This window comes from Macrobrachium rosenbergii, chromosome 22, assembly GCF_040412425.1.
Source record: "Macrobrachium rosenbergii isolate ZJJX-2024 chromosome 22, ASM4041242v1, whole genome shotgun sequence".
Taxonomy (NCBI): Eukaryota; Metazoa; Arthropoda; class Malacostraca; order Decapoda; family Palaemonidae; genus Macrobrachium; species Macrobrachium rosenbergii.
Genome location: NC_089762.1, coordinates 22259555 through 22286102, shown reverse-complemented (window position 1 = coordinate 22286102; position 26548 = coordinate 22259555). Strand labels below are relative to the sequence as shown.

Below are 26548 nucleotides of genomic sequence, written 5' to 3'. Positions count from 1 at the left end.
CCGTATACAGTTCTAGTTTATTCGCATTCTCACTATAGTCCGGGAAAGCCAACGTCACGTCTCTTGCAGCCTCCTCTTTCAATCTCTCGAACGCTTCGATCATTCGCTCATCCCATTTCAATCTTACACAATTTCTCTTCCCCGTCCATTCAGTAAGTGGTTTCCCTGATCCCTGAACAATCTTTTATAAACTTCCTTCCAAACTCAATTAAACCTAAAAATCCTTTCAACTCACTCACGCACGTCCGGGGACGTGGAAATTCCTTTTTCGACCATTTTGGTGAGTCAAATTTGACTTATTCACGAACTTATCACTCACTCTTCACCTCTTACAGCATTCCTTTTTAACTATATATACTCTTCCACTCACCATATGCCCTAGGAATTCCACCTCCCAGCCAACCAAGCACACTTTTCAAGTTTTACTTTTATTCCTACTTCTTCCAACCTTTCTAACACTCGTTCAAGCAGTTCCATATTCTCTTCTACAGTCTCACTTTCCGCAATCAAAATATCATCTATAAAAACAGTTACCTTCTTGCGATCAAACCCAGCCAGAACCACATTCATTGCCCTTTGAAGGCAGCAGGCGCATTAGCCAGTCCGAAACTCAATCTCCGGAACTGGTAGTGGCAGGAACTACTAGAAAAGGCCGTAATATGCCTGCTCCTTCCTCCAGAGGCATCTGGTAATAGCCCTTACCAGATCTAATTTTGTAAACACTTTCATTCCATTCATCTTGTACACACAATCAGACACCACATTCATCGGGAATCGCTCTTTCACAGTTACTTCATTCACCTTCCGATAATCCACACACATTCGCAAACTTCCATCTGGCTTACGTACTGGTACAATGGGGCTATTCCAGGCGCTCGTACTCCTTTCAATCACTCCCACCCTCTCAAGCTCCTCACACTGCTCCTCTATCTCACGATTGATAGACGGAGAAAAATGTCGGGGACGCTGATATATGGGGTGTCGTCTTCAGAACTATTTTAAATTCTGGAAGCTTCGATCCCCCAAAATCCTCGTCTCCACGACTCAATGCCCCCTGCCTATCCCACAACATTCTCCTCAATCGTTCTCTTACGTTATCACTTACATTTTCATCTACCTTTACTCTTTCTTTCAACTCCTCATACGTCCAATCATTAACTCCTTTCAAATCACCTGTCATCACCTGCCGTACCTTCACGTACCTCTCATCATCCACATTCACCAATGTACGTAATATTCCCACGCAATCTCCCTCACATATTCCTCGGACTCGCTTCTTCCTGACACTCGGCAATGACGTTATATATACCCTCGGATCTCCCATGTTCAAAACCCCATCATATACACACACATTTGCCCTGACTAATTTATTTATGTCTATTCCCTCAACTACATACTCACACCTATCATTGTTGGCTATCCTGAGGCTATCCAGCCATGCCACTTTCACACTCACAACTTCTCCAATCTCATGTGGCACTTTTTACCCTCTCTGTCGCAATTACAGGCACTCTCTTCCACAATTTTTGCTCAACCCTACCATCCTTCCCAAAATACAAATCCCCAAGCACATCCCCTTTCATACATAATTCAATTACATTCATACTAGGACGGACCACCATCCCATTTTTTCAAAAACTCACATCCCAATAAAATATCATATTTATCATTCATACTCTCAATCACACAAAAATCACTTTCATCCATCATTACACCCCAATTTCTAACCGTTCACACACTCTTCCAACCACTGCTATCCCTAAATTTCCAATCCTCTTACTTCCCCTGACAATTCCTAATTTCACACGTATTCCTCAATTTCTCACATCCATTCTTAAATATGACATTCATACTACACCCGGTATCTATTAAGGCAATCAATCTTACCCCTTACAACACACTTGCACACTCATGCACTCGTCAGTCTTTCCAGCAAAACCTCCTCATGCAACAACCCCTCACGTACATGCATCACGCACCGCTTGCATCCTGGAGGATCCACCCATTTGAACCCCCTTCACACTCAGTTTCCCTGAATTCGCTGTCACAGTCACCCTCTTTCGTCTACATACACTTGATACATGCCCTTCCATTCCACATTCGACACACTTCGCTCTCGGTTCTGAACACATTCTCGCATAATGCCCATTCTTACCACAGTTGCCACATATTACATTCACTCGGGTACCCCTACAACCATTAGCAATATGACCCACCTGTCCGCACCTGTAGCATTTAACCCCTCTTTCGTACACTCACTTACCAAATGTCCCGGTTGCCCACACACAAACACGCTCCTAAAGCCCACCTACACTCATTCTTTGTATGTCCTTCCTTTCCACATCTAAAACACTTCGCTCGACTTCCACTCACCACCACCTTCCCCTTTGTACACTACTATCCCTAACCCGTCCAACCCATTGTTCCCTTACAAACCCACCATTCATCCTCACTGGCACCTCCACATTACTTGCTCTTACACTCCTATCTATTACACTATCTGCCATTCTCATTGGGCCCCTCAACACTGCATCCCTAAAGCTTCCAAACTCTGGCACTCTCTCATCTACCCCAGCCCTTACACTCACACTTCTGCTCTCTTTTATAACCCTGTCAAGCTCATAATCTTCTACAATTTCCAAAATTTCTCCCCAAGTCAACCTTTCAATCGTCCATCTTTTCTTCTCCTTCCGCTTCAAGTTCACAAATTCTCTCACTCCATCTGGCACTCTCTAACAACTTTCGTACTAACTCCTTACATTCATCTATCCCATCATCCCCAAACTTCTTCCTCGCCAACGTCTCCAGCCTACAAGCATACAGTGACAAGGTTTCCCCAGCTTTCATTCTTGCCTCATCAAATCCATTCTTCCTCTTATACTTAACACTCGCTTTCCATACGCCTCGCTTGCTCAACTAGTCTAGTTTTCACCTTGTCATACTCAACATCTCCCACACTCATAATAACCCCATACATATCAAGCAAAACCCAGTCAAATATTCTCCCAATTCGTGCCCACACTCTCTTACTCTCCCCATACTTATCATGACAAACCTTTCATACTCCCTAAAGAAATCATACACATCCCTACTTCCATACTCATTATACCTTTCACACCGGGTACCTCCCTCACATACATAGCCTTTCTCACTTTTTCACTCTCACTTTCGCTACTTTCACTCTGTCCTTTCATACCCTCTTCCGAATACAAAGAGTCCACTTCCGCACTTACATTCATCTTACTCATTACACTCTTCTTCCCCTTCTTTTTATCCACTTTTATCCATTCACCTCCATCCACCTCACTATCAGCACTATTTTTACCCTCTCCCTTCTTTCCTGCCTTTCCCACTTCCTTACCCTTCTTACCAGTTTCCTTTCCTTTTCCCTTCTTCCTTTTTTCTTCCCCTGACTTATCCTTACTTTCCTCTGTTCCTTCCCTTGCTTTTCATTCCCCTTTTCCTTACCCTGCCTCTCATTCTCTCGTTTCTTACTTCCTATTTCCACATCACTTTCATCACTCACGCTTCCATTCACTTCTTCCTCCTTTTCTTTCTCTCTTGCCCCTTCACACGTTCCAGAGAACCTGCCTCCAACAGCCCCTTCTCCAAAAACACCCTTGAACATACCTTTCACCATTTCTTCCACACCTTTCATCATTCCCTCCAACTTTTTATCCATCCTCTCTTTTGACTCTTTCATTTACCCTTTCATTTCTTCTTTTGCACTCCTTAGCATTACCCCCATCTCCTCCAACTGACTCCTCAACTCCTCATTCTCACTCCTCAGCCTCCCATTCTCCTCCTCCAGCCTACCCTGGAGTTCCCTAGCCACCCAGAGTTCCTCTCTCAGTTTCTCTATCTCACTCATCCTGACCTCTTACTCTCACTCTACCCACCACAAACAATCCTAACAGCAATTATACAACAGCCCCACGTTGGGCGCCAAATATTATGTGGCGGAATTCAAAACCACAAAAAACAGTACACAACACTCACCCTGATCCTCGGTTGCTGGAAGATGGAGTAAGGCCCACGGTCGCCAACACAGCACCCAAAACCACACAAACAAAACAAGGAAACATAAAAAAGAAGATAGAACTATGTATACACAACAAAGAACAGCACACTAACAAGAAAACCAACAACTCTCAAAAAGCACACAAAAAAACTGTCCAAGACCAAAAACACTGACCGGCACTAGCTCTGACTCAAGACTCACTCAAAAACCGAAAAATCCTTCACATATTCCAAACAGACAGCGCCGTAAAAAACTAACGACCTCATCCCTCTTCCAACAGACAGACAATTACACTCTCTCAAACTCTCTCTCTCTCTCTCTCTTCTCTCTCTCTCTCTCTCTCTCTCTCTCAGAACTTCAGTCGGAAACAAAAAACAATTGAGTTCTCTGCTGAAGTCGTTCCTCACTTACCCTGAAAGTGGGCGAGGTCTAGTCACCTACACTGACACTACCAGAAATTTTGAAATTTTTAAGCTGCCAGCGAGTGAAACTGTAGGCAGTGTAATTACTTGTTAAGTTACATATATAAAAATGTTAATTCACTAAGACTAGGAAAGTCAAACACTAGAATTTTAATAAATGTAAATAATGACATGGAACAGAACAAAATTAAAATCACAGTTAATTTAAAGGACAAATTGGCAAATATGCAAAAAAAAAAAAATATTGTCTGAAAGCCCAAGTTTAAGTAGTGAAGATAAATAAATAACGACAACATTCTCTCCCGAGGAAAAACACAAGCAGAGAAGCAGAAAATAATTAAAAATCCATGCATAGACAAAGCACATTAACCTACAAAAATGTGGAAAGATAGTTCAGCTATAGACACAGAGAAACTGGAGAGGCCAGGCACATTTCTGAATACGGAGAAGTAATGATACTGTATTTGAAAAAAGATAAGCAGGGTCAAGGTTACATTATACAAGATATCTTAACAAGCGCTTATGAATCCCAAGAGAGAAACATCACATACTCACATGAACAAGTAGTGATAGTTTTGAAAATGATCAAATATGAAGATAAACATAATGACAACCTTTTGATAAACTATTATGCATTCTTTGTCTTTTTATTATGTTTGCCCAGTGCACTTGATGGAGAAAAGCAAGCAGAAGAATAAATTGAGAGAAAAGTGTTCTGTAAATGCACCCTCAAGCAAAAGAACGCTAGCCTGAAACAGTGGAAGGCTATGGTGCAGAGGCTATGACCCCTTCCAAGACTAGAGAACAATGGTTTTATTTCAGAATAACCTTTGCCAGGAGCAGCTGCCGACATAGCTGAAGTTTTTTCTTCCTTAACCATAGAATATTTTGTGTGAATGCACAAATTTCAGTCAACACTCAGTTCCAAGTATTAGACATAAATACTGTACCTGAAAACAAATTTTGTCAGAATTTTCAACAATATCAGTCCGTCAAGTTATTGAGAGTTTTTAGGAAGCTTTATTTTTTTAAATGAATTATAATTAAACTTCATTCTTTAAAAAAAAACCCTTTGAGCATGCACTGTAAGCACTTGGTTGACTGGTTAAACTATTTTTGTTATGACTGATCTTTTTAAACTCGTCACTGATTATCCATTCATGCCAAAAGTGATAGTTTCAAGTAAAACAATGGTTTTTATCTACACAATTTATTTATATATAATCTTTGATATTTCATGCTTTCCTTTATTTATCAGAAGCAATAAAACTTGTAATTTTAATTTCAAACCAGTAGTTTAGCTTGTAAAGAAGTAAATTAAACCCACAGTTCAGACTCTTCTCTTGACAGTAGATGTAGATTAGTTATCTTTACCATAAGAAGAAACAAAAACAAGTTCACATTGTTCTGTGGTGAGGAGATAGTACTTTTAGTGGCTCTGTCCAGTACTGTATATCTGTATGTCATCTAAACTGTAGATGTGAAAATTTAAAAGCTATGGGGGCATACCCATAGATAGACAAAAATGGACATGTAGTTCTTGACTAAAATATGTTAATTGTTTTCCAGATTGTGTACAGGATCCATGATCCATGGCAAGTGGTTAATGCTATACGGCGATCCATAGCTAAGTATGATAACTGATATGTGCATGTGGTAATGTAAAAGGATTTTGAGTATAAAGAAAAATTTCATTAAGCTTCAGATTGCCTTATCCAAGCTTTGTGTGGACAACTGTGCCTGTATTTTTTCTCTTCATATGGCACATTCAGATGCTAATCTACTTGAATTACTGTACAGAATTGCTGTTTAGCTGTGCACATGCTGTGCATATGCAAAGAGAATTTAAAATAAATTGTAAAGCTTGCCTGGAATAGCTTTAAATACTTTCAGATTTAGTCACATGTAAATATGTTGAAAAACAATTTAGATAATTTACATAGCCATATCATTGCCAAAAGTGAGTGTTCTTAGTGCCTAATTAAGATATCAGTATGATGTGTCCTCTTGAGCTTTGTACAGTGATTTTCTTTGAATGACTAGTTGACTTCTGCCATAACAATTGTAAGCAATAAAGATACCATGTATATGTTGACATCTGAAATTGTTTTACTTCAGTATATGAAATGATATCTCCAAGTTTAAGCTTGGGTTTTTCGTTTTCAAGTTTTATGCATGTTTATTTGTTAAATAATACAGTATATAGCAGCATGTCTATTTGGTAACTGCATCAAGAAATGTTGACTGATTTTAACAAATTTAATTAATTGCAATCTGTGTGATAAATTGTGAATGTAGGTAAGAGCTTTTTTGTCCAGATGTAGAAAACAGGACTGAAAAATATCGTATGGTGGTGGTGTTTATTTTGAGGACCAGTTATATCAAGGAACTACCTAAACATATACAGTATATGGATAGTGATATACTGTATATATTATATGTATTGTAGAGACTACATAAGATAGCTTTTAATGGTTGTTTGACACTGGGACTACTTCCAAGACACAGGTCACAATATAGATTAACATTTGACTTTATTATACAGTACAGTACAAGTTTTTACAAGTCATTGAATTATTATATAGCTGTTTATAACCATCTCATTGGCTTTTAAAATATGTAGTCACAAGCTCAACAGCTTAGATGTATGTGGGAAGCTAACTGACATGGGCCAGGGACAACTTAAAAAAAATTGTTGCAAAGTTCAGGAGCTTCCATCCATACACAAAGCTAACTGGCAACTAGGCTGAGGACCATGCAAAACTGTCTAGGGATGCATCAAGAAGTTGGGTAGGACTTGCAGCCACAAGTTGCAAGAAAAAAAAAAACAGTGGCTCATTCTTAGAAACTTGAAAGTTGGAGGACTTGAAAAATGAAGTACAGTATTATTTTGTAATTTTGGTGATTTTATTGTTAAATTATGGCAAACCATTGTTTTATTTCACGAAATGTTAGTTTGAAATGCCTCAATACTTGTCTGTAATGAACATTCAAACTCTCAAATAATATCCCATGCAATATCATACCTTCTGGTATAGAGTGGCCAATAGACTTGTCACTCTGCCAGGTGATTACCATTTGTATTGTTAAAATATGTCAAAAAGTAATTCTGAAAAATACCTATACTTCTCAATATTACCATTGCTCATATGATGCCATTATTTGGTGTAGCTTCTTGCCATGGGGTCTATAGTAAGACCATTCAACATCTCATTCTGCTGTAAGGTAAAAGTTATGTACAGAAATCAATTATCAAATAGATGATTACCTATTGGGTTAAATGGACAATATTTTATATGTCTTATGTAGCCATTTACATCAAGACATGCTCTCTCTCTCTCTCTCTTTCTCTCTCTCTCTTTCTCTCTCTCTCATGCATATAACAACAGTTGTCACAAAATAATCTGACAGCAATAAAACACCAAAAAGGATGAGACATTTGATATTCTTTTCTACTCTCTCTCAGTACTTGCAGCCACAGAATTACCATATGGTACAGTAGCAAACTTGCAACCTATCTCAGGAAAAACCAAATAACACAGTTCCTCTACCCACACAAGCTCTTAGTACATGCAAACAGGAAGTGATCAAAATAATATTCTAACCTTTCCTAAATAAATGAAAAAAAAAAAAAAATTTTTTTGCAAACCTTTCAGAAGGTGCCAATTCCTGGCAAGCTAAAAGCAGTTTTACCTGGCATTTTATACAGTACTGTAGAACTGTTTTTGGGTGTACATACTTGTTTGCCCTCCCTTTGCAGGTAATGTTTTTGTTTTGTGTTTAATTAAGTTTCCTGGCTTTACCGCCCAAAGCTTTATGGAAGGTTTTAAATGTCTTATTTATATACTCCTGGGATATGTAGGTTAATTATAGGTATATATTGTTTTTACTTTTTTTTTTACAAATATGTATGGCAAGGATGTAGGAAATTTTGCTGGATTAATAAACATGGTATGCATATACAGTCCATTTACCTATATTGCTAGTGACTGGAGTCAAGGTAAGTGCTTTATCCAAAAGCACTTTATAAGTACAGGCAGTCCCCGGTTATTGGCTGGGGTTCTGTTCTGAGGGTGTGATGATAACTGAAAATCGGCGATTTTCATGGCTGATTGGCACCGAAAAGCGCTGAATTCCATTTATCAGCACCTCTGTTAGGTATGTAAGGAATGTATCGGCGCCGATAAGCGGAAATCGGCGATATTCGGCACCAAAATTGCCAATTTTCGTCGCTAGACAAGTCCCGTAAAACCGGATCGCTGTTAACCAAGCCCACTGTTAACCATGCCCGCTGTTAACCAGGGACTGCCTACTGTATTGTGAAACTTATTGTACATAATGCCAGACTCAGACATTGGCGATTCAAGGACGTGCAGTGCATAACTGCAGAAAATTTGCTAATTACGATGTCATTACGACCAAATCGCCAACAAGTGCCATGAATCGTTACCACGTTGCCGAGTTTGGTGATGTGCACCAAGTGACGGCAGATATTTTTACCATTTAAAACATGCACCATTCATTTAAAGCATCCGCCATCACTTGGTGCACGTTGCCAAACTTGGCGATGCGGTAATGATTCATGGCAATTGTTGGTGATTTGGTTGTAATTAGCAAAATTTCGGCAGTTAAGCATTGTGTGTCCTTGAATCGCAAATGTCTGACCAAGCCGCTGACAATATCTTTTTCTTTTGCGGCCCCAGGCCTGCAAATGATGGCAATGATCACCAAAACCAGCCATTACGACATGCACGTCCTTGAATCAGCAATGTGTGAGTCCAGCATAATACAGTATGGGTATTTGCAGTGGTTAACCAAATATTTTCCTACTTTTAGCCTTGTTATAAATTTTTCTCTAAGTTTCACCATCAGTGACTAAGAATAATGCATCCAGTAGTACTTCATTAATGTATAAGATGTAATGTGAAAGTTTTCATATTTTTTCTATTGTTTCACTAAACATCACTATTATTGAACATTAGTGATGCTGAAAAGTATATAAGATCCACAATAAATATTTAGAGTGTTCTGTAGATGAAAATTAAATATTTTATGACAAATGAACCAATGATAATTAGCCATAATTTCTAGTGTCATATTTTGCCAGAAACAAATTTTAATGGTAGGAAGGTAATCAAAAGGTAGCCACTGAGTGACTGTTGATGCATGTGCAACTTTTACCCACTGGCAGAAAGGAACTACCAGCTTCGGTCTGTTGTGTGCCTGTTGTGACGACACAGCCGTAAGAATACTCCTCAGCTTTGATTGGGTCAAGTTAAAAGTAAACTCATCATTGTTCACCTTCTTCCTCCTTGAATGAATTTTATTATCATTCTAAAGAGAACACATTTCAGTTGAGGTCCAAAATTTGAACTAACTGGTGGAATTCTTCAATGACGAAGACAAAGTAACCCATTCCTTACAAGAAGAGGCCTACTCCTCCTCCTCCTAGTCCAGCCTTGATCATTCCTCATTCATCTGTAAGATTACTCTTCCAAGTTAGAAGCTGCCGTGTCTTGCCTGAAATGTTAGTGACTGTTCTGTGCTTTTTTGAAATACCACACACAAATTACTACTACTCTCAGCATGTAAGCCTAATAAGAGGACCTTATAAGATTGTTTTAGACACTTGGTTCTTGACCTACTGTTTCTAGCTGTTGCTCCAAACCCATTAGAGCTTTGCTCTAGTTGAGGATATTCCCTTCTCATCATCCAACCTCAGTAAAAATTCAGGCTAATGACTGGTAGATTTGTCAAGAAACAAATGAAATTTTTATAACATGAAACTAATATTATAATACAAATCAATCAATCATGAAGAAATGCTCACCTCCCAGTCCCCACATTCTAACTGGGTTGCTAGCTTTACACAAAAGAATAAGGCCAGCAAGCCCCCACCAGTCCATCAAAGGTGTATATGTACCAACAGTTACTTGTTGATTTTTGGTTACTCTCTTCTTTCATCTTGAAGACTTCTGAAGTTACTTGCTAGGTTGGATTTATCCTGTGAATTATGGTGAACTTTGGCTAATGAATTTGAATAAAAAAGAAAAATGGTTTTAAGTTATAAAAACTCCATGTTCAGCTACTGTATGATAAAATTATCTGTAGTCAGGGATGGATATGAGACAGAGTCTAGAAATGGGACTGCCTCTACCTACTGAAGGGGGATTATATCTCAGGCCCTTCAAATTCTTAATTCCCACATTTTCCAGGTTATTCTAGTCACAAATTATGTTCCTAATGAGCTATTTCAATACAATAATAAGCTACTGCTCATGGAGTTGTAAGCAAAGGAGACAGTGAAAAACAGCTTATTTATTCAAACTTTTGTACAATATTACAGCTTGAAGACTGCTCAAAATCACATTACAACATTTATCTAAAGGTGAAAATCCTGTAATGTCATTACATCATTTTAAAAAAATGTGTAACCTGCACTTGATCAGTGCTTTTATGTATGAAAATTTATTAGAGAGAGAGAGAGAGAGAGAGAGAGAGAGAGAGAGAGAGAGAGAGAGAGAGAGAGAGAGAGAGAGAGAGAGAGAGTGTGTGTGTGTGTGTGTGTGTGTGTGTGTGTGTGTGTGTGTGTGTGTGTGTGTGTGTGTGTGTGTGTGTGTGTATTAATCAGCCATAAAGCCAAGTATAGCCAGACATAATGCTCAGACTAATGCTTCCACACACATATTACAAGGACAAACATATACAGACAACCACAAACAAATAAGCTGATATGCACAGACACATTCACTCTTGGATTTGTAAATTCTCAATAATATAAAAAGCTATAAATTTCCACTGTGAGAATAATATGCATGCATGAAAGATTAATTTACAACCTACATATTTGATTTTTATAAAATGTGTAGATTAATTTACAACCTACATATTTGATTTTCATAAAATGTATAAAGGAGATAAAATACTGAATTGAGTGTTTTGAAGGTAATTTTTGTATAGCACTTGTTCTCACTTCTGAGAATCACAGAAGGGACATACAAAATACAAAACATTTTGTTTTAGGTGACAATCAGCAGCAAAACTTTGAAAGAAAGTACAGTATAGTAGTCTGCTAAAGAGGGCCCTTCTGACTGGACTTGTTAATAAATTTTAATGACACTTACAGGCTAGAAATGAGAATGCCTCTATCCACTGAAGGGGGGTTATATTTCAGGTCCTTTAGGGTCCTAATTCCCCTACTAGTAGTGTGTTAATGAATTATTGTTTGTTCCTTGAGCTGGTGTATGTTTATGTAGCTACTCAAGCTATCAGTGATTCATTTAACTTCTGAGTTGTTTCCAGTATTCAGTCAACAGTATTAGTAACTTAGAAGTATATTTTAAGCCTGAGTATCTGTGATGTAGGTTGATTATTTTTTAGAAATTTTTAGAGGGAAATGGACCTACCAAAATGTCCACTAAGTCTTACCTTTCTCTATGAGTGACACTGATGGTTGTTGCAATTATTCCTAAATAATTATCAATAATACTCTGTGAAGGTCTCAAGAGACCTGATTATGATCTGTAATCTATGGTTGAAGATAAAATGAAATGAGTGTTTTTGATGCAAGAGTGCCTTTCAGATGTACATGACAGAAGACAATAAAAATGATTTCCTATTAGGCTAAATTTTGGAGTGAAGTAACTTTAGATCCAGAATTTGTTCAGATTTCAAGCCATAAACAATCACATAATCACAACACTAGTACTCTACAATAGCGTACCCTTGAAACCTAATAGCTAGATCAATTCTAGGGCTCATAATGCTTCATTAACTTTTCATGTAAATGGAATTATGGTTCAAATTACTTCACAGCTACACTTCACTAGATCCAGTATAACATTCTAGCCTACACATTTGGAGATTATCCAGTGTCATCAGAGTTCCAAACACTTGTAAAGAAGATTTCCCAGAAAATCTCTTATGCTTACAGTAAAGAAGATGGCCCAAAAAATCTCTTATGCTTACACTAGACTAGATGGCCCACATTTTGTTTTGTGCCACAGAAAGGAAATTAAGTACAACTGGAGTTGTATTTTCTTAAAGAAAAGAAGAAACTATCTCTGTTAGCAGGGAACGTTGATCAGCACTTGGAGAGGTGCTCTTGCCTCATGAACTAGAGCTTACTGGTGTTTTGGAATTTGCAATTTCATTCTTGAGAAGGGATCATCTTCTCCAAAGTAGAACCTAACCTTGATTCTTGCCAGGAGAGAAAGAGAGTTATACAGTCCCCCAGACAAAGTTATTCATGTCCACTGTGTCTCAGACAAAGTAGCCAATGCTTTAGGTTTGGGTAATTTGGTTTGTTGTGTGCTGCAGATGTAATAGCAAGCACAGTTTTATGTCAGAAATGAATCACAGTTTTGTTTAATGTCCACTCCATGGCTGACTTAATAATAAGAAATTCTGATGACACTGACACTTTTCTTTGCCTGATGTGTAGTCTATGGAGATATCCAAGGCGACAGTTCAGTGCTCCCCAAAGCCCTTTTGCCAAGGAGACCATTTTCTTCCAGTAAAGGCAACTGAAGCTCAAAACTTTGTGTCAGTTCCAAGGCCATACTGTGCTGCACTTTTTCTAAGGTCATAATACAGATTTGAAATTTTATACTGTTTGGTTACTTTAAACATGTTGGAGGTGTCATTTGCTTTGCTGCTTTTTATCCAATGGTTGTCACACAAATACTTGGGATATCTCAACCATAAACTTTTGATGATAGTCAAGACAAGTAGCTCTTATATGACAGGCACCAAGAATTTGTTTAAAAAATTAAATTATATATTTAATAGATTATATTCAGTATTTAAAAAATTAAAAAAGTTTAATCAGATAAACTGAAAATGTTGAAAATTCTGATAAATTCATGTGAGGACTTGTTTAAATTTGGACAGGCATTTAAGCGACTGAACTGAGGGGCTGGGTCACATGGACAATTCAGCTAGTACCCATTGTCTACATGAGTGTGACCACTAAAGATAAGATGAAATAAACTACTTACTCTAATGTTGGGTATCTTTTTTATTTTGTTACTACAGCTGTATAAGGTCAGTTTATTAAGTCTTACCATTGACAGGGTTTAGTGATGTTATGCAACCGATTGCAGGAATGACTAAATTTATTCTGGTCATAATACTGCAAATGTGGTTCTGACTGCTTTATCTGTATTTCCTGTAGCTATGAATAATTTCATTGTCTTTTTCATTATTTCAACCCCAGTAGAAGGCTTATGTTGATCCAGGCTTTGTACAGTACATTAAAAATGGAAAGATCTGCCACCTTTGTGTGATTTCCTGAATATGACCACGTAATAATATGAAAATCTCCTAATAACTGGAACACTAATGCAGATATGATGAAAACCCTGGAAAGTCTTACAAGAGTCAGCTTATGCTGTCTTAAGTTGCTAACTGACCCTCAGGTCAATATAGACTAGGCTATGGAGGTTATCCCCTTCAAGAAAAGAAGAATTTAAGCTGTTTTTGTGCCATACATACGCTTCATTATACAAGGAGTGATCATTCTTACTTCCCCCATGATTGATGTTAGCAACTTTACATGCATGAAGTGAAATTCCTTCAAACAGGCTGAACTCTCCTGTTTGTGACAAAGTCAATTAGGTTAGTTGGCCTCTTCAAGTTGATTAACCCATTTATTATTGCCATAAAGTTGTTTAACCAAACAACTAATCATAAACCTCCAGTTCGAAAGAGCTGGGCAAAATATTTCACTCTTCAGTTAGAAGCAAAACTTAGAGCTGAAAAACAAATTAGCTGTACAGACAGCTGGGAAGAAAAATAAATGGAGTGGATAGAAATTAATAAACAAAAAGCAAATCTGGTGAGGGATCAGTGGTTATTGCAGAGAACTTTTAGTGATGATTACAGTGCACACTGCAAGCCACACATAAGGAAGTAACCTTTGAAAATAAAGGCTACTGTCAAGGTAAAAGCTGTGAAACAAACATTTTTGATAATGTAGTCACTTGTTTCATCCTAAAGGAGTTACCCTTCCATGGTCTACCACAGCTCCGTGGTGACCAAACTAATGTAAAAGAATTCTCTTATAGCTGGTCTCGTGGCTGGGTATTGTGTCATAGTGATAAACACTGTAACACTTAAAGGAGTATGGAATGGACTCAAAGGTAAGAGGGCACTTTCCCAAATCTTTACAGCGAGGCTGTATACCCAGTTCTTCTATCTTCAAAACCTGCTTAGAAGAAGTGATTAATGCGCATGTGCAATCCACCATAGTGTCAACAACAGACCACGCATAGACCAAGAACCATTACTCTTTGTTGGTCATGTAGTAAGGTTCATTACTACCAGCGCTCCCCTTTTTGGAGGAGATTTTTTAATGTTAAAAGGTCACCTTATATGCCGGCATGTACGGTAATCTGGATTAGGCAATTTTACCCTATACTGTACTAGGCTAAGAAAGAACATTTTAGGAAATATCCTATTATTTATCTAATTGGTAATTTACAACAAATAGGCCTAGGATTACTAAATAAACAGTAGCCCAGGCTCAATAAAAATAGCCTAGTTTTTACCACTCTGTAGCCTATTCGTAAGGCTACATACTACAAGGGTCTCATGTAGCCTATGTCCTTAAAAGTGATGAAAACCTACAACAGGCAGCAGCCTAACCAGCTTAAGTAGGAACCCCTTTTTAAGGGAATATCCTATTATTAGCCTAAAACAGCAGTAGCCAAATATCAGATAAGATTAGTCTCAGCCACATAAAACAGAAAACCAGATTATAAAGGGGTTATTTTCTGTACAGTTAATACCCTTAAGTTTTAAATAAGCCCAGAATAGTCAATGGCCTAAAATAGGTTAAGCGAGGACCCTCTAAGAAATCCTCTATTCTTAGCTTAACGTAGATTATGCTGGAAGCATTAACCTAAGCCACATAAAACTTTCTAGAGTGGCACATAAAAGCGCGAATGGAAATATTGGAGGGCTCCCAAAAGTCACTTCCCAATGTAACTTCATAACAGTATTACATTCTAACCCCTACTGTAAGGACCTGTTTCAGGAGTGCTGTGGCTAAACTAAATGAGCAAGCCCGCCAACAGAACTGTACAGAGTACACTCTTCTGGGAAAAGGGGAATTCAGGAAGACCTCTTATAGGGGAAAAGGAAGAGCAACACCTGGAATGCCTATCAAGGGCAAAGGCAGAGGAAGAAGTGGATACCAATGGGATTTGTATGGTTGGGGGTCAACTTCGACGACACCACAGGCAATGGAAATCTTCCCCTTGGGGACACAGCATTATTTTCAAATGGGCTGGGGTGGAAACAGTCTCATCCCTCTCCCCCGTTTAAAGGGGTTTTTCCAAAAACCAGACCCTTCTCTGGAAGATTATGTGCAGAAAGGCCCTGTTAATGGGAGCCATAGAGAAACATGCATATATTCGCCACCAAGCACATCTCCTCAGTGTCCCCAAAGGGGATTCCTCCCAACAAAGAGTGATCTTCGACCTATGAACTTTGAACAAGCACACCGTTTGCCAAAAGTTTTGGATAACTACTGTTGCCCAAGTACGTTCAATCAATCCAAAAAGGGACTTGGACAGTTTCTATAGATCTGGAAGATGCGTACTGGCATGTCCCTATCGCCATTCCCTTCCACCCCTTTCTAGGGTTCCGGATAGGGAAAGATACATACAGGTTCAAAGTTATGCCCATTAGGCTAAACACTGCCCCAAGAATTTTTTACAAAATTACCAACGGTAGTTGTTCGAGAACTCAGAGAAGGAGGAATGCAACTAATAGCCTACCTAGACAATTGGTTGAACTGGGGGCCCACAAGAAAAGTGCTTGAAAAACCTAAGAGCAGTGGTCAACAGACTACAGTCAAAAGGTTTTATAATAAATTGGAAAAAAACCCGCCTCACGCCCAGCAGATGCTTTCAGTGGCGGGGACTGTGCTGGGATACTCTTCATGGCCTGTTGCCTCTCCCCATCATACTCAAAACAGAAGGCAAGACCTCAAAACATTCCTTGTACAGCCCAGAGTTTCCAGATGGCAATTAGAATGTATGATGGGCCTGCTGCAGTTTGCATCAGTAATAGATCCAATACTCAGATTGCAACTAAAAAAATGTGAACAAATTCTGGCTATTGCATGCAAGAAAAAAGATGTGAGACCAACGCCATCAAAAGATTTAAAAGTTGGGGAGATACTTCGGCCTTGGACCTGGAAGGAATCTCTGGCGAAACAGGTCACCCTGGCTCCTCTGCCTGTATGAGTGACAATACACACAGATGCCTTGTTGACAGAGTGGGAGGACATTGGGAGGATTGTCACATGGCAGGGAGGCGGTCGGCTACTCTGAGGAATTGTTATATCAATTTCCTGGAGCTGATGGCTGTCTTTTTTTTCCCTCAAAAAACTCAAACCTCCAGAAGAGAAACATATTTTGTTGATTATCGACAACATGACTGCAGTGTCCAGCATCAAGAGGTCGGGATCATGTTCACTTCCTCTCAGTATGATAATACTAGCCATCCTTTGGAGCGCAAGCAAGGAAGTGGTACTTGTCTGCAATTCACCTCACAGGGTCTCTCAACATAATAGCAGACTCTCTACCAAGGAAAACAACAGCCTCAACATAGTGGATGTTGGACAGCTACTCTTTTCAAACAATAACCAACATGCTTCCTCAACTGGAAGTGGATCTGTTCGCCACATACAAGAATCACAAACTCCCAGTGTATGTGTCTCTGAACTTGGACAGTCAAGCAACAGCAAGAGATGCCTTTCTACAAGATTTGGACAAATGGAGGTTGATAAATCGTTTTCCTCCATTGTCCCAGATTTCAAAGGTTTTGAGCAAGTTTCTAACCTTCAAAGGAACAGCTTCCTTAATAGACCCAAATTGGCCAAATAGTTCCTATTACTCCACCATCAGGTGAAGAGATCATTTCCACTACCGTCCGCTGTTCTATCCCAGACAGTAAGGGGGAAAGTCATCTACGTATCCTCCTTTCTAAGCTGAGACCTTCACAAGTGTATTTTTTAAATACTGTCTACTGTGAAAATTACTCACCCAATATTGCTAGATGCCTAATGAAAAAAGTACGGACATCGTCTGTCCGACAATACCAGTCCATATGGAAGATATGGTTAGATTATATCCATACTGGGAGCCCAGTTGAAATTTTTATGGAAACACTTTTAAAATTTCTTATACTGTACAGTATACCTTTTTGAAAACAAACCCCTTGTCGGCATTAACGGAACCCTTGCTTTACGGATTCGGGATTGACTCTAATATGAAAATTGTCACTTCCCTTCTCTGGTCTTTTGCACTACAAAGGCCCGTTCCCAAAAAGCTTCCAATTACCTGGTTCCTGAACAAGGTGCTTAGACTTCTATCAGTCTCTCAATTCCACAGACCCAATACAACCACAACTCACATGCTGCAAATGGTGATCATCTTGATTGTGTTAGCTTCAGGTGTTCGTATTAGTGAACTGGGCTCTCTTAGATGAGGACGATACATTGCACAGACAGCTGACCATCAATTATTATTGTCCCCTGGTCCATCATTCCCAGCCAAAAATGAGAATCCTTTAAGAAGGAAATCCCCTATTTTTATAAGAGAAAACTCAGTTTAGCAGACAAGACATTATGCCCAGTTCAAGCACTTAAGATTTACTGTACCTGGAAGTCATGGCAAACATCCCAGAGGGTCTGATCCTCCTACACCACTCTCCCTACAAGGGCTGAGAATGATTGTAGTGTCTCTCATTAAAAAGACAAATCCACACTCCTTTCCTAGGTCACATGATAGTAGGAAAGTGAGTACATTGTTGGTGCCTTCTTCAGAAATGTGTCTTTCTAAGAAGTCTCCGAATGTACAGGGTGGTCATCAGAGACAGTATTTAAAAAAAAAAAAAACATTACTGTCACGAGCTCGAACAAATTGCGTATCAGTAGGTGGCATGGTTAGTCCTAACCCCTAGGCACTACAGCAGAAAACCTGGGGTCTTACTGACGGTGAGTATGCCAACTATCGCTGGGAAAAGGGCAACTGCTGCAACCAAACCCAGCATGCTTAGGTAAGTCACTGTAGAACTACATCCTAAAACATAAGTTTGTGTATAATTTCTTGTTCCGTGGTACCAAAACCTGACGAGTATTTGGCATAAAGAATGGGGCTTGAAATTTGTAGCTTGACCTCAGACAAGAAGTGTTTTTTATTTGGGGTGTTAGCACTGAAAACTGAGAACTTGAGCCTTTTAGTCACCTGTCAATTTCTTTGTAAAGCTCCTTGAGGACGAAACAAGCGACTACGCTATCAAAAAACAGGTTTTGACGTAGGAAAAACCTATTTCTGGTAGTTGCTGCTGAGTCCTCAAAATCCTTCCACTTCCCTGACAAAAAGGCATGGGATTTGGGCAAGGGATCATCCTGCATTTACCAACAGAAAGTAAAGGTTCTTGGTCTCCACGTGGGTCTGTTGTTGACGCTATGGTGGACTGCGCATGAGTATTAATCACTTCTTCTTCTAAGCAGGTTTTGATGATGGAAGAACCTGGGTATACAGCCTTGCTGTAAAGATTTGGGAAAGTGTTACAGTGTTTATCACTATAACACAATACCCGGCCACAAGACCAGCTATAAGGGAATTCTTTGATATTAGTTTGGTTACCATGGAGCTCTAGGAGACCATGGAAGGGTAACTCCTTGAGGACTCAACAGTGACTACCAAAACTAGGTTTTTCCTACATCAAAACCTGTTTTTTTTTTTTTTTTTAAGTTTTGATACTGAATAAAAACTATATACTGTACACAGCACAGTATGACAGTATACTGTGACAGACGGATGTTTGTATACAATACTGTACAAGTAAGTTATTTACTTTACCAGACTGTTTTTAAACTTTTAGGTGAAATGTAACAAATTTAATTCTCCCAGATTTTATTTCTTTCTTACTTAATAGGGTTCTGTAGGTTATGTAAAATTACTGGTTTGGTGTAGTAATATTAACACAAAATACAGAAATTAAGAGCTAATATTTGACAATGATACATTTTTGGCATAAGTCCAAAGATGAAGTGCATAAGATGTTTAAAACTGTTAGTTGTCCTAAACAGCAAAGTTTAATTTTATTTCATGGAATGAAATAGAAACTAGTACTGGCTAGGGGTGCTCAGGGGGAAATTTTCCCCTTACAGTCTGACTTAACTAGAAATTATATGGATTATGTTTTGCAAAAGTGCTTACTTTGTATATTGCAACTTTTTCCAGTGTACATTATTAATAACAGATGTTACCTTTAATATATAGAATGGGTTTTTACACTTTACTGTAACATAACTAAAGAATTGATTTTGAATTATAAATACTAGACCATAATGCACATTAACAAAAGGTCAGTGTTTGCTTTTTCTGCCTTAATAGGCTATCATAACCACAAATTTTTTAAGGCCATGAGTGAAATACAAGAATTCAGGTGAATGTTTATCATGCCTTAAAATATTTTTTATTAAGGTTGAAAAATGTAGCTTTTATATGTATGGGTCAAAAAAAAAAAAAGAACCTTTTATTGGGTCATTGCCAAATTTTGATTTATTTAACTGTTTATGCTTAAAGCACTGAGATTTGTTTTTGACCACTGATAATCAAAATGCATAATCATTTGTAAGATTTTGTGTAGCATTAACATTTAATATATTTCCTAAAGTTAATCTTATTGTCACTTCTCTCAATTTAGATTAATAAAACTCAGAACCCTTATATTGACAGTACAGTACAGTACAGTGATTAGCTTTTTAATTTGATTACACAATATACTGGCTTATCTTTACAATGAAAGAGATTTAGCTAATACTGTACGGTACTTGAATATTCAAGTGAGGATATGTTAAGAATTATACTTTACAAGCCTGATGTTATAGTAAAGAATGCTTTGGATTTTATCTTGTTGGACAAATGGGATATTCATTGTTTTTAGTATAGATTTCTAAGGTCCAGTACATTACATGCATTACAGTATGTAATGAGGTGTGTATTTAATGCTTTTAAATTCTCCTGTTTCTTTATTTACATTGTAGTGCCATTTGATGTAAATTGATTTGTTTAAATACAGTGATCAAATGTTAATGATACTTATGGTAAGGTTTACTTTTGTTTTTAATTTTGAAGTCACATCACTTTACTGATCCCAGTTAAAAGTTTGATCACAAATAATGTATTTTTTTATGTTTGAAAGGCATACTGTACTTGCTCTTCTGAATTTATCTAAGCAAACTGTGCACATACAAAATGGTTGAAAAGGGAAAATTTTACTTGTTACATTAATTTTCTAAGTTGGCTACATACCTATATACCTGGCTTGGGCTTGTCCCTTTGAGACTAGAGCCCACTCCAGTCCACTTAAGATTTGCCACCATACACTAAATGACTTAATCTGGTGGTTTATCATGTTATAAGATACAAGAATTGAAGAGGCCATATCCTTTCTCATTATTGCGACTTCTAATGCAGACATCTGCAGTGGAACAAGCCATTCACTGTACAGTATGCCAATTTAGATTGTTAAAGACTTCAAGTAAAAGGAAGATGAGTGTAATAATAATAGCACTATTCCAAGAAGAATATTAACTTACAGTAAAATCTGGAGAAAAATAATTTAGTCTGGATGTTAGCATGGCTAAAAAAAAAGGAAAACATTTTTCACATAAGTTTATTGAAGGAATTAAAGGAAAATAGCCAAGAAGATTCTAAAAATTATTGGAAGGACTTATCCATTGAGGAACCTTTTTATCCCATGGTTCTCCAAATAATAACAAAGAAGGATACAGTAGTGACAAATCTTTAATTTTATTCATTTTCTATCTTTATTTTAAGTCTCTTTCCTATAGTTTTGTTTTTTCACATTTAAGCATTTTATTCCTTGTAAACTTGCTTTGTAAGTTCATGGTTTTTCTGCTTTGCTCCATATGAACGTGTGCTCTTATTGAATAATAATGATAATGGTGATTGTTGTCATTATTATCACTGCACTGGAAATAGGCTATGTTTGTCTTAGCTTGCATAAAGAGTAGATGTAAAATTTGCATATTTCCTGACAGATTATGTAAAATTTGCATATTTCCAGACAGATTATCATAGTATGTCATAATTTTTCAGTATATTGAAAGACATTATTATTATTGAGTAGTTTAACTGGATAACTTATGTTGTAAGTCAAGGTGAGAGTTATTTTAACCATTTACTTATTGAAAATGATACTAATCATTCAGTAAATATTTTTATCATAACATTATTTCTAACCCTCCATGTTACTCTGTGTTATAGAAAAGAACAGTTTGGGAAAGAGATTCTAAGACTTTCCCAGGGGAAGTTAATTGTATGATGCCACCTAATTACATGGAACATGTTAAAATAGGAGGATCAGCAAGCTAGTCTTTCCCCTAACACTGTTGACTATGACATAGCTGACTAGTATGAGACATGCAATAAAAATCCTGACGTGCTCAAGGATAACAGAACCCGTAAGTCTCTTAAATACTGGTCATTTTAGCCCCATATACTGTACAGTAGACCAAACTTTTTGTGCCAATTGCTGTAATCAGTTTGTTTACTGTGTGGTAATTGATTTTTGTTTATAAGACTATGAGCATATTCCAGGTTTATATTTTAATTTGTGATATTATGAACCCACACAAATCATTTTGTCTCTTGTGATACTGATTCAGAGGAATGAAACTACACATTTTCCTTGGCATGCTTACTGATTTCATGGCTCTTGTTAGATTTAAGAAAGCTTGACACATGAAAGTGAGAGATTAGATTTCAAAATACTGAACTGTATTAAGAATTGATAGTATAGTTCATAAAGTTTACCTACACTACTTTAATTTGGCAATGAAAAATAGACTTGCTTGATAAATATAATGCTGAGGTGTTCACATGGATACACTCAAGTAGAAAGTATATTTATCCAGTATTTTTCTTGTAGTAAAGAAATTCCTGTAAGAATTTATTCATTGCAATACAACTACAAATTTTCTTATAATTCAGATACTGTAACAGGTATGCTAAGAGAAACTTGCTGATGACAAGGAACTAATTTTTGTACTGACTTATGACTATAGTGACAAGTAATAATGACAAGGTTTTGGTGACATACTTTCTGCCTTGGTCTTATAAACATCATTATCTGAAGGTCTGTAAGTTGATTGTAACAAACTTCCCTTAGAGCTTGCAAGAGGAGAACCTTTGGAAATTAATTTGAATAGGTATGATGCAAGGTTCTCAAAGCTTTTTAAGATAAGGTTTTTCAAAACACTTGAGGATATATAACTACAGAGGAAAGAACTCCTTAAGAGGATTACTTGACCATGTGACCAAGGTTTGTCTTTGAAGCTTCTTGCTGCTCCCTATATCCTATGAAGAGAACCACTCCAGAAAGTGAAATAACAGCCAGTCTAGACAAAAGCTTACGCTGATATTTAAAATAACAAAATTAATGATTGAATACCATATGCTGTTGTATATAAGAACAGCATAAATTCACCCTAAGTATATAACACTGCACTCATGTTCACTGCCAATTTTATTTAGTTAAAAAAGATAATTTAACCACAGCACTGAGGTAAAAATTTGACTTTCACAAGGTTGGCCTAAGGGCTGCATTGTAAATAAGATGTTTGTGTAACAGCCTACTGCATTGTGTTTTTGGTAAAAATGGAAATTAGTATCACCAGAGCTGCTGTTTCTATATGCTTTTTTGTTGCTCTTACTGCAAGGAGTTTTATTAGTAGAAACTGTGTAAACATAGGGACTTGCGAGAACACCATGCTCAAGTGACCATAATCAGAAATTTATGTAAATTCTCTTGCTTTCTTGGAGCTAACCTGCCTTAAAAATGAAATAATCTTTTAACATAAAGCTTGATATGATGATGATTAGTTAGAGGAAGATATAGGCATGTTTATACCAAATATTATAGCTAATAAGAAAGTTCATTCTGTGATTCAAGGGTGATTTGAGTGAAGGAATGTGTAATCATGATTACTGAATTGTTAACATCTTTATATATAGGTAATGAAGTCACTGATGTTCTTTTCAGTTCATGGAGGGTTTATGTAAAGAATGCTTAGACAGTACAGTTGATTTTAAATCACCCTTTTGAGGTATGTGATTAGGTTGAGTTGAGTTATTCATATTGCAAACTTAGTTTTCATTGTATTGAGGTATTGTTATTTTTGGCAATTCTTTATTTTATATATTTTGTTTAGTGTACAATAAACAAAACTTTGTTGACAAGAAAATAAAGTATTTATTCATTTAATGACATTTATTGCATTAATCCTCTCATCCAATAATTACAAAACAACAGACAAATCAGTCATGCCATGATATCATCTGCTTCCATTAAATTTTCTGTCTTCACAAAGAAAATAGCTGGGCTACTTGATGGGCAAGAAAAATGATCTGTCACTTAAATGAATGAACAGATATAAAAATGCCTGCTGCAGAGCCTAATAATGTTACTGTCTGGGGCAAAGAGTCCTTTTATTACACTTTAACACCATGATGATGATGCTTTACATACACTAACTTTTACTGTAAGTCATGAATAGCTTAATACCTCATAAGGCATCGTAAATTTCATAATGTGAAAGTTAATGGTTTAGTAGCAAGTGTTAACTATTACTAAACCTGGCAAAAGTTTTAGGGAGGAATTGTATAATGTAAAAATTGTTGGTGATAAGTTTTTGCACAAACCAATATCAAGTGTGGATAAAATAAACTTCCATTTATTTATTGGTTAATCAATGACAGTACTGTAATCCCTATTGTGCAAGGAATTGGTTCCAAGCATCTTGTATCAACATGACTCACCATAAAATAAGTGAACACCCCCAAAGTCCCAGACTCAAAGCACTAAACAAATTAGCTAGGTTTTCTGTTTTTCCTACTCAGTCTTCCCCTCTTTTGTCAGAGCTAACCCTTCATTGTTGATTATGGATTAGATTACTCTTGAAACATGGAGGAGGGTGAGGGTGGATGTCATGCCCTTCATCCTTAGAATTAGAGTAGCTGACGTGATTGAGTTGGGCAAAAGATTTACGTCAAACCTCACTACAGTGCTGGGTCTGATCTCACCAAACTGAAGACTTAAGGCACAGGGTGAGCTGTATATTAAGGTGAATTTCCCAGGGTAGCTAATTACTGGTAAACAGCTGTACTGTTTCTCCCCTGGTAGTGTCCTCAAGAGGGCAGGATTCGATTCTTTAAGAAACTTTTTCTTTATATGAAGGTGAGAAACTGGAACTATTACAAAAAATGGTAATAAATAATTCCCCAAGTAAGAAGGCCGAGGACTCAAGTATTGCAACTTATGACCCATATGATCAGAACAAGAGAAAAAACAAAGGAAAAGAGAGAGAGGATTTAAAACCAAATCCTGCTCTTATTGGATTTGGAAGCCTTTTTTATCTTAACACCAGGTCAAAGTACTTTCTGAAGACATCTCCACATTTAAAAGTGGCAGAACATCTCGCTACAGGAATGTCTACCAGACTGTTAAAACAAATGAATGGTTAAATCAAAATAATCATAAAAACCAATCAAAAACTTTTCTAAACAAATGAATTAATGAATGATATCAAAGTAAATATAACCATACATGACACACTAAACTATATTCATGGGGCTATATATCTTTCTCAAATCCAGGAAGAAGGAGGAATTACCAGATAAAAATGTGCTCTTCGAATCCTTACATTTTGGGCACATTCATTTTCCTCACCTTAAGATGTATGAAATTCCAAGAGAAAACAAAGACCCCTGCTAAATATTGTCAGATTCGCAAGCGAAAATTTGAGTACAGTACTTGGACAAAATACCGAAAGAATGCTGCTTCAAATGCACAAGTTGTTTCCCTTAACACCACGCAAAGTCTAGACTTTTGTCAGCTTTGCCTTTATAACTCAGAACTGAAATTACTAATGAGTAGAATTGCCATGTCAGTAAGAGAAACTATGCTAGCAATAAGAGTCAGAGGATCCTTAACACAGCAAATAAATTCTCTGTACCGAATAGCTCTTACACAGAACACAAAATATAACATAAACAACGAAAAAAAATAGCAAACATTTATTCTGAAACACTATCACCCACAGAGGTTGGTCAAAGAAGCACCTTAGCAACTTAAATACATGACAAAGAAAGAAAATGGCAGAATAGTATTACAGTACAAGTGTAAAGATCCTAAGAAGTAGCAGAAGTAAAGGGCAGGTTAATGCCAAGAGACCAAACATTATTATGACCAGTGCCCAAGGTTCCCCCCGCCTCACTTAAGAGCTATCTGGAAGAGTAAACCAATGGCAAACAGGTAGACCTGTATGCCCCACACGCCCCCTATCCTTAACTCACAGGAACAGCGTGACAGTGAAAATCTATCAAATCCTAAGCAAGGATTGAAACTGGGCCCTATGGAGTGTGTATTCACAAACAATCTCACAAGTTAATGATGGATCCTGAGCAAGGGATCCATCTGTCATAATAAAAATATGACGTGAGAACTGAAACTAATGAAACAAACATTACCGTCTCTGGTAACATGGAAAACCAGAGTTCCCATACAAAGGCAGAACTGTTAACATACAAACATTGAAAGAAACTTTACCAAATAAGAGCAGGATATACAATAACTCCGCCTCCAATAACTGCCAAAGCAACAAAGACTCGAAATAGAACAACGGACAGAAACAGAAACTTGCAGCTGTAACCGTTTCCTGAATCTTGCAGCAAAACTGAAAATGTAACAAAATGTTTATTTGATCAACACAGTAAGTCATTTTGTAAAACATAACCAAAGAAACTGCAGACATGGTGTCCTACGATTAAAGGCTTCATGAGTATCAATCACCTAAAATACTATAAGCATTTATGTGTTTTGGATAAATTTCTGGAAAATTTAAATTAAAGATGCTATGAAGGAAACAAGTAGTGAAACAAATCTTCTAAGACATATTGAGCCACTCACCATATCAACCATCCAGTTACAAAAAAATAAATACTGTAATAAGATACAAACTTTCATAATTATATAAATCATAAATATCTGACCATCC

At 37.2% G+C, this 26548-nt stretch overlaps 1 protein-coding gene across 28 annotated transcripts in view; it reads left to right on the top strand.

Annotated features, from left to right (window-relative positions):
- Window positions 1-6542, top strand: part of LOC136850637 (uncharacterized) — a 379925-nt gene extending 373383 nt beyond the window's left edge. For all 28 annotated transcript variants that reach the window (XM_067124380.1, XM_067124382.1, XM_067124371.1 and 25 more), the window contains one exon: window positions 6013-6542. In XM_067124380.1, coding sequence (XP_066980481.1) covers window positions 6013-6087 — 75 coding nt within the window. In that variant the 3' untranslated portion in view covers window positions 6088-6542. The remainder of the gene's footprint in view (window positions 1-6012) is intronic.
- Window positions 6543-26548: the final 20006 nt, after the last annotated feature.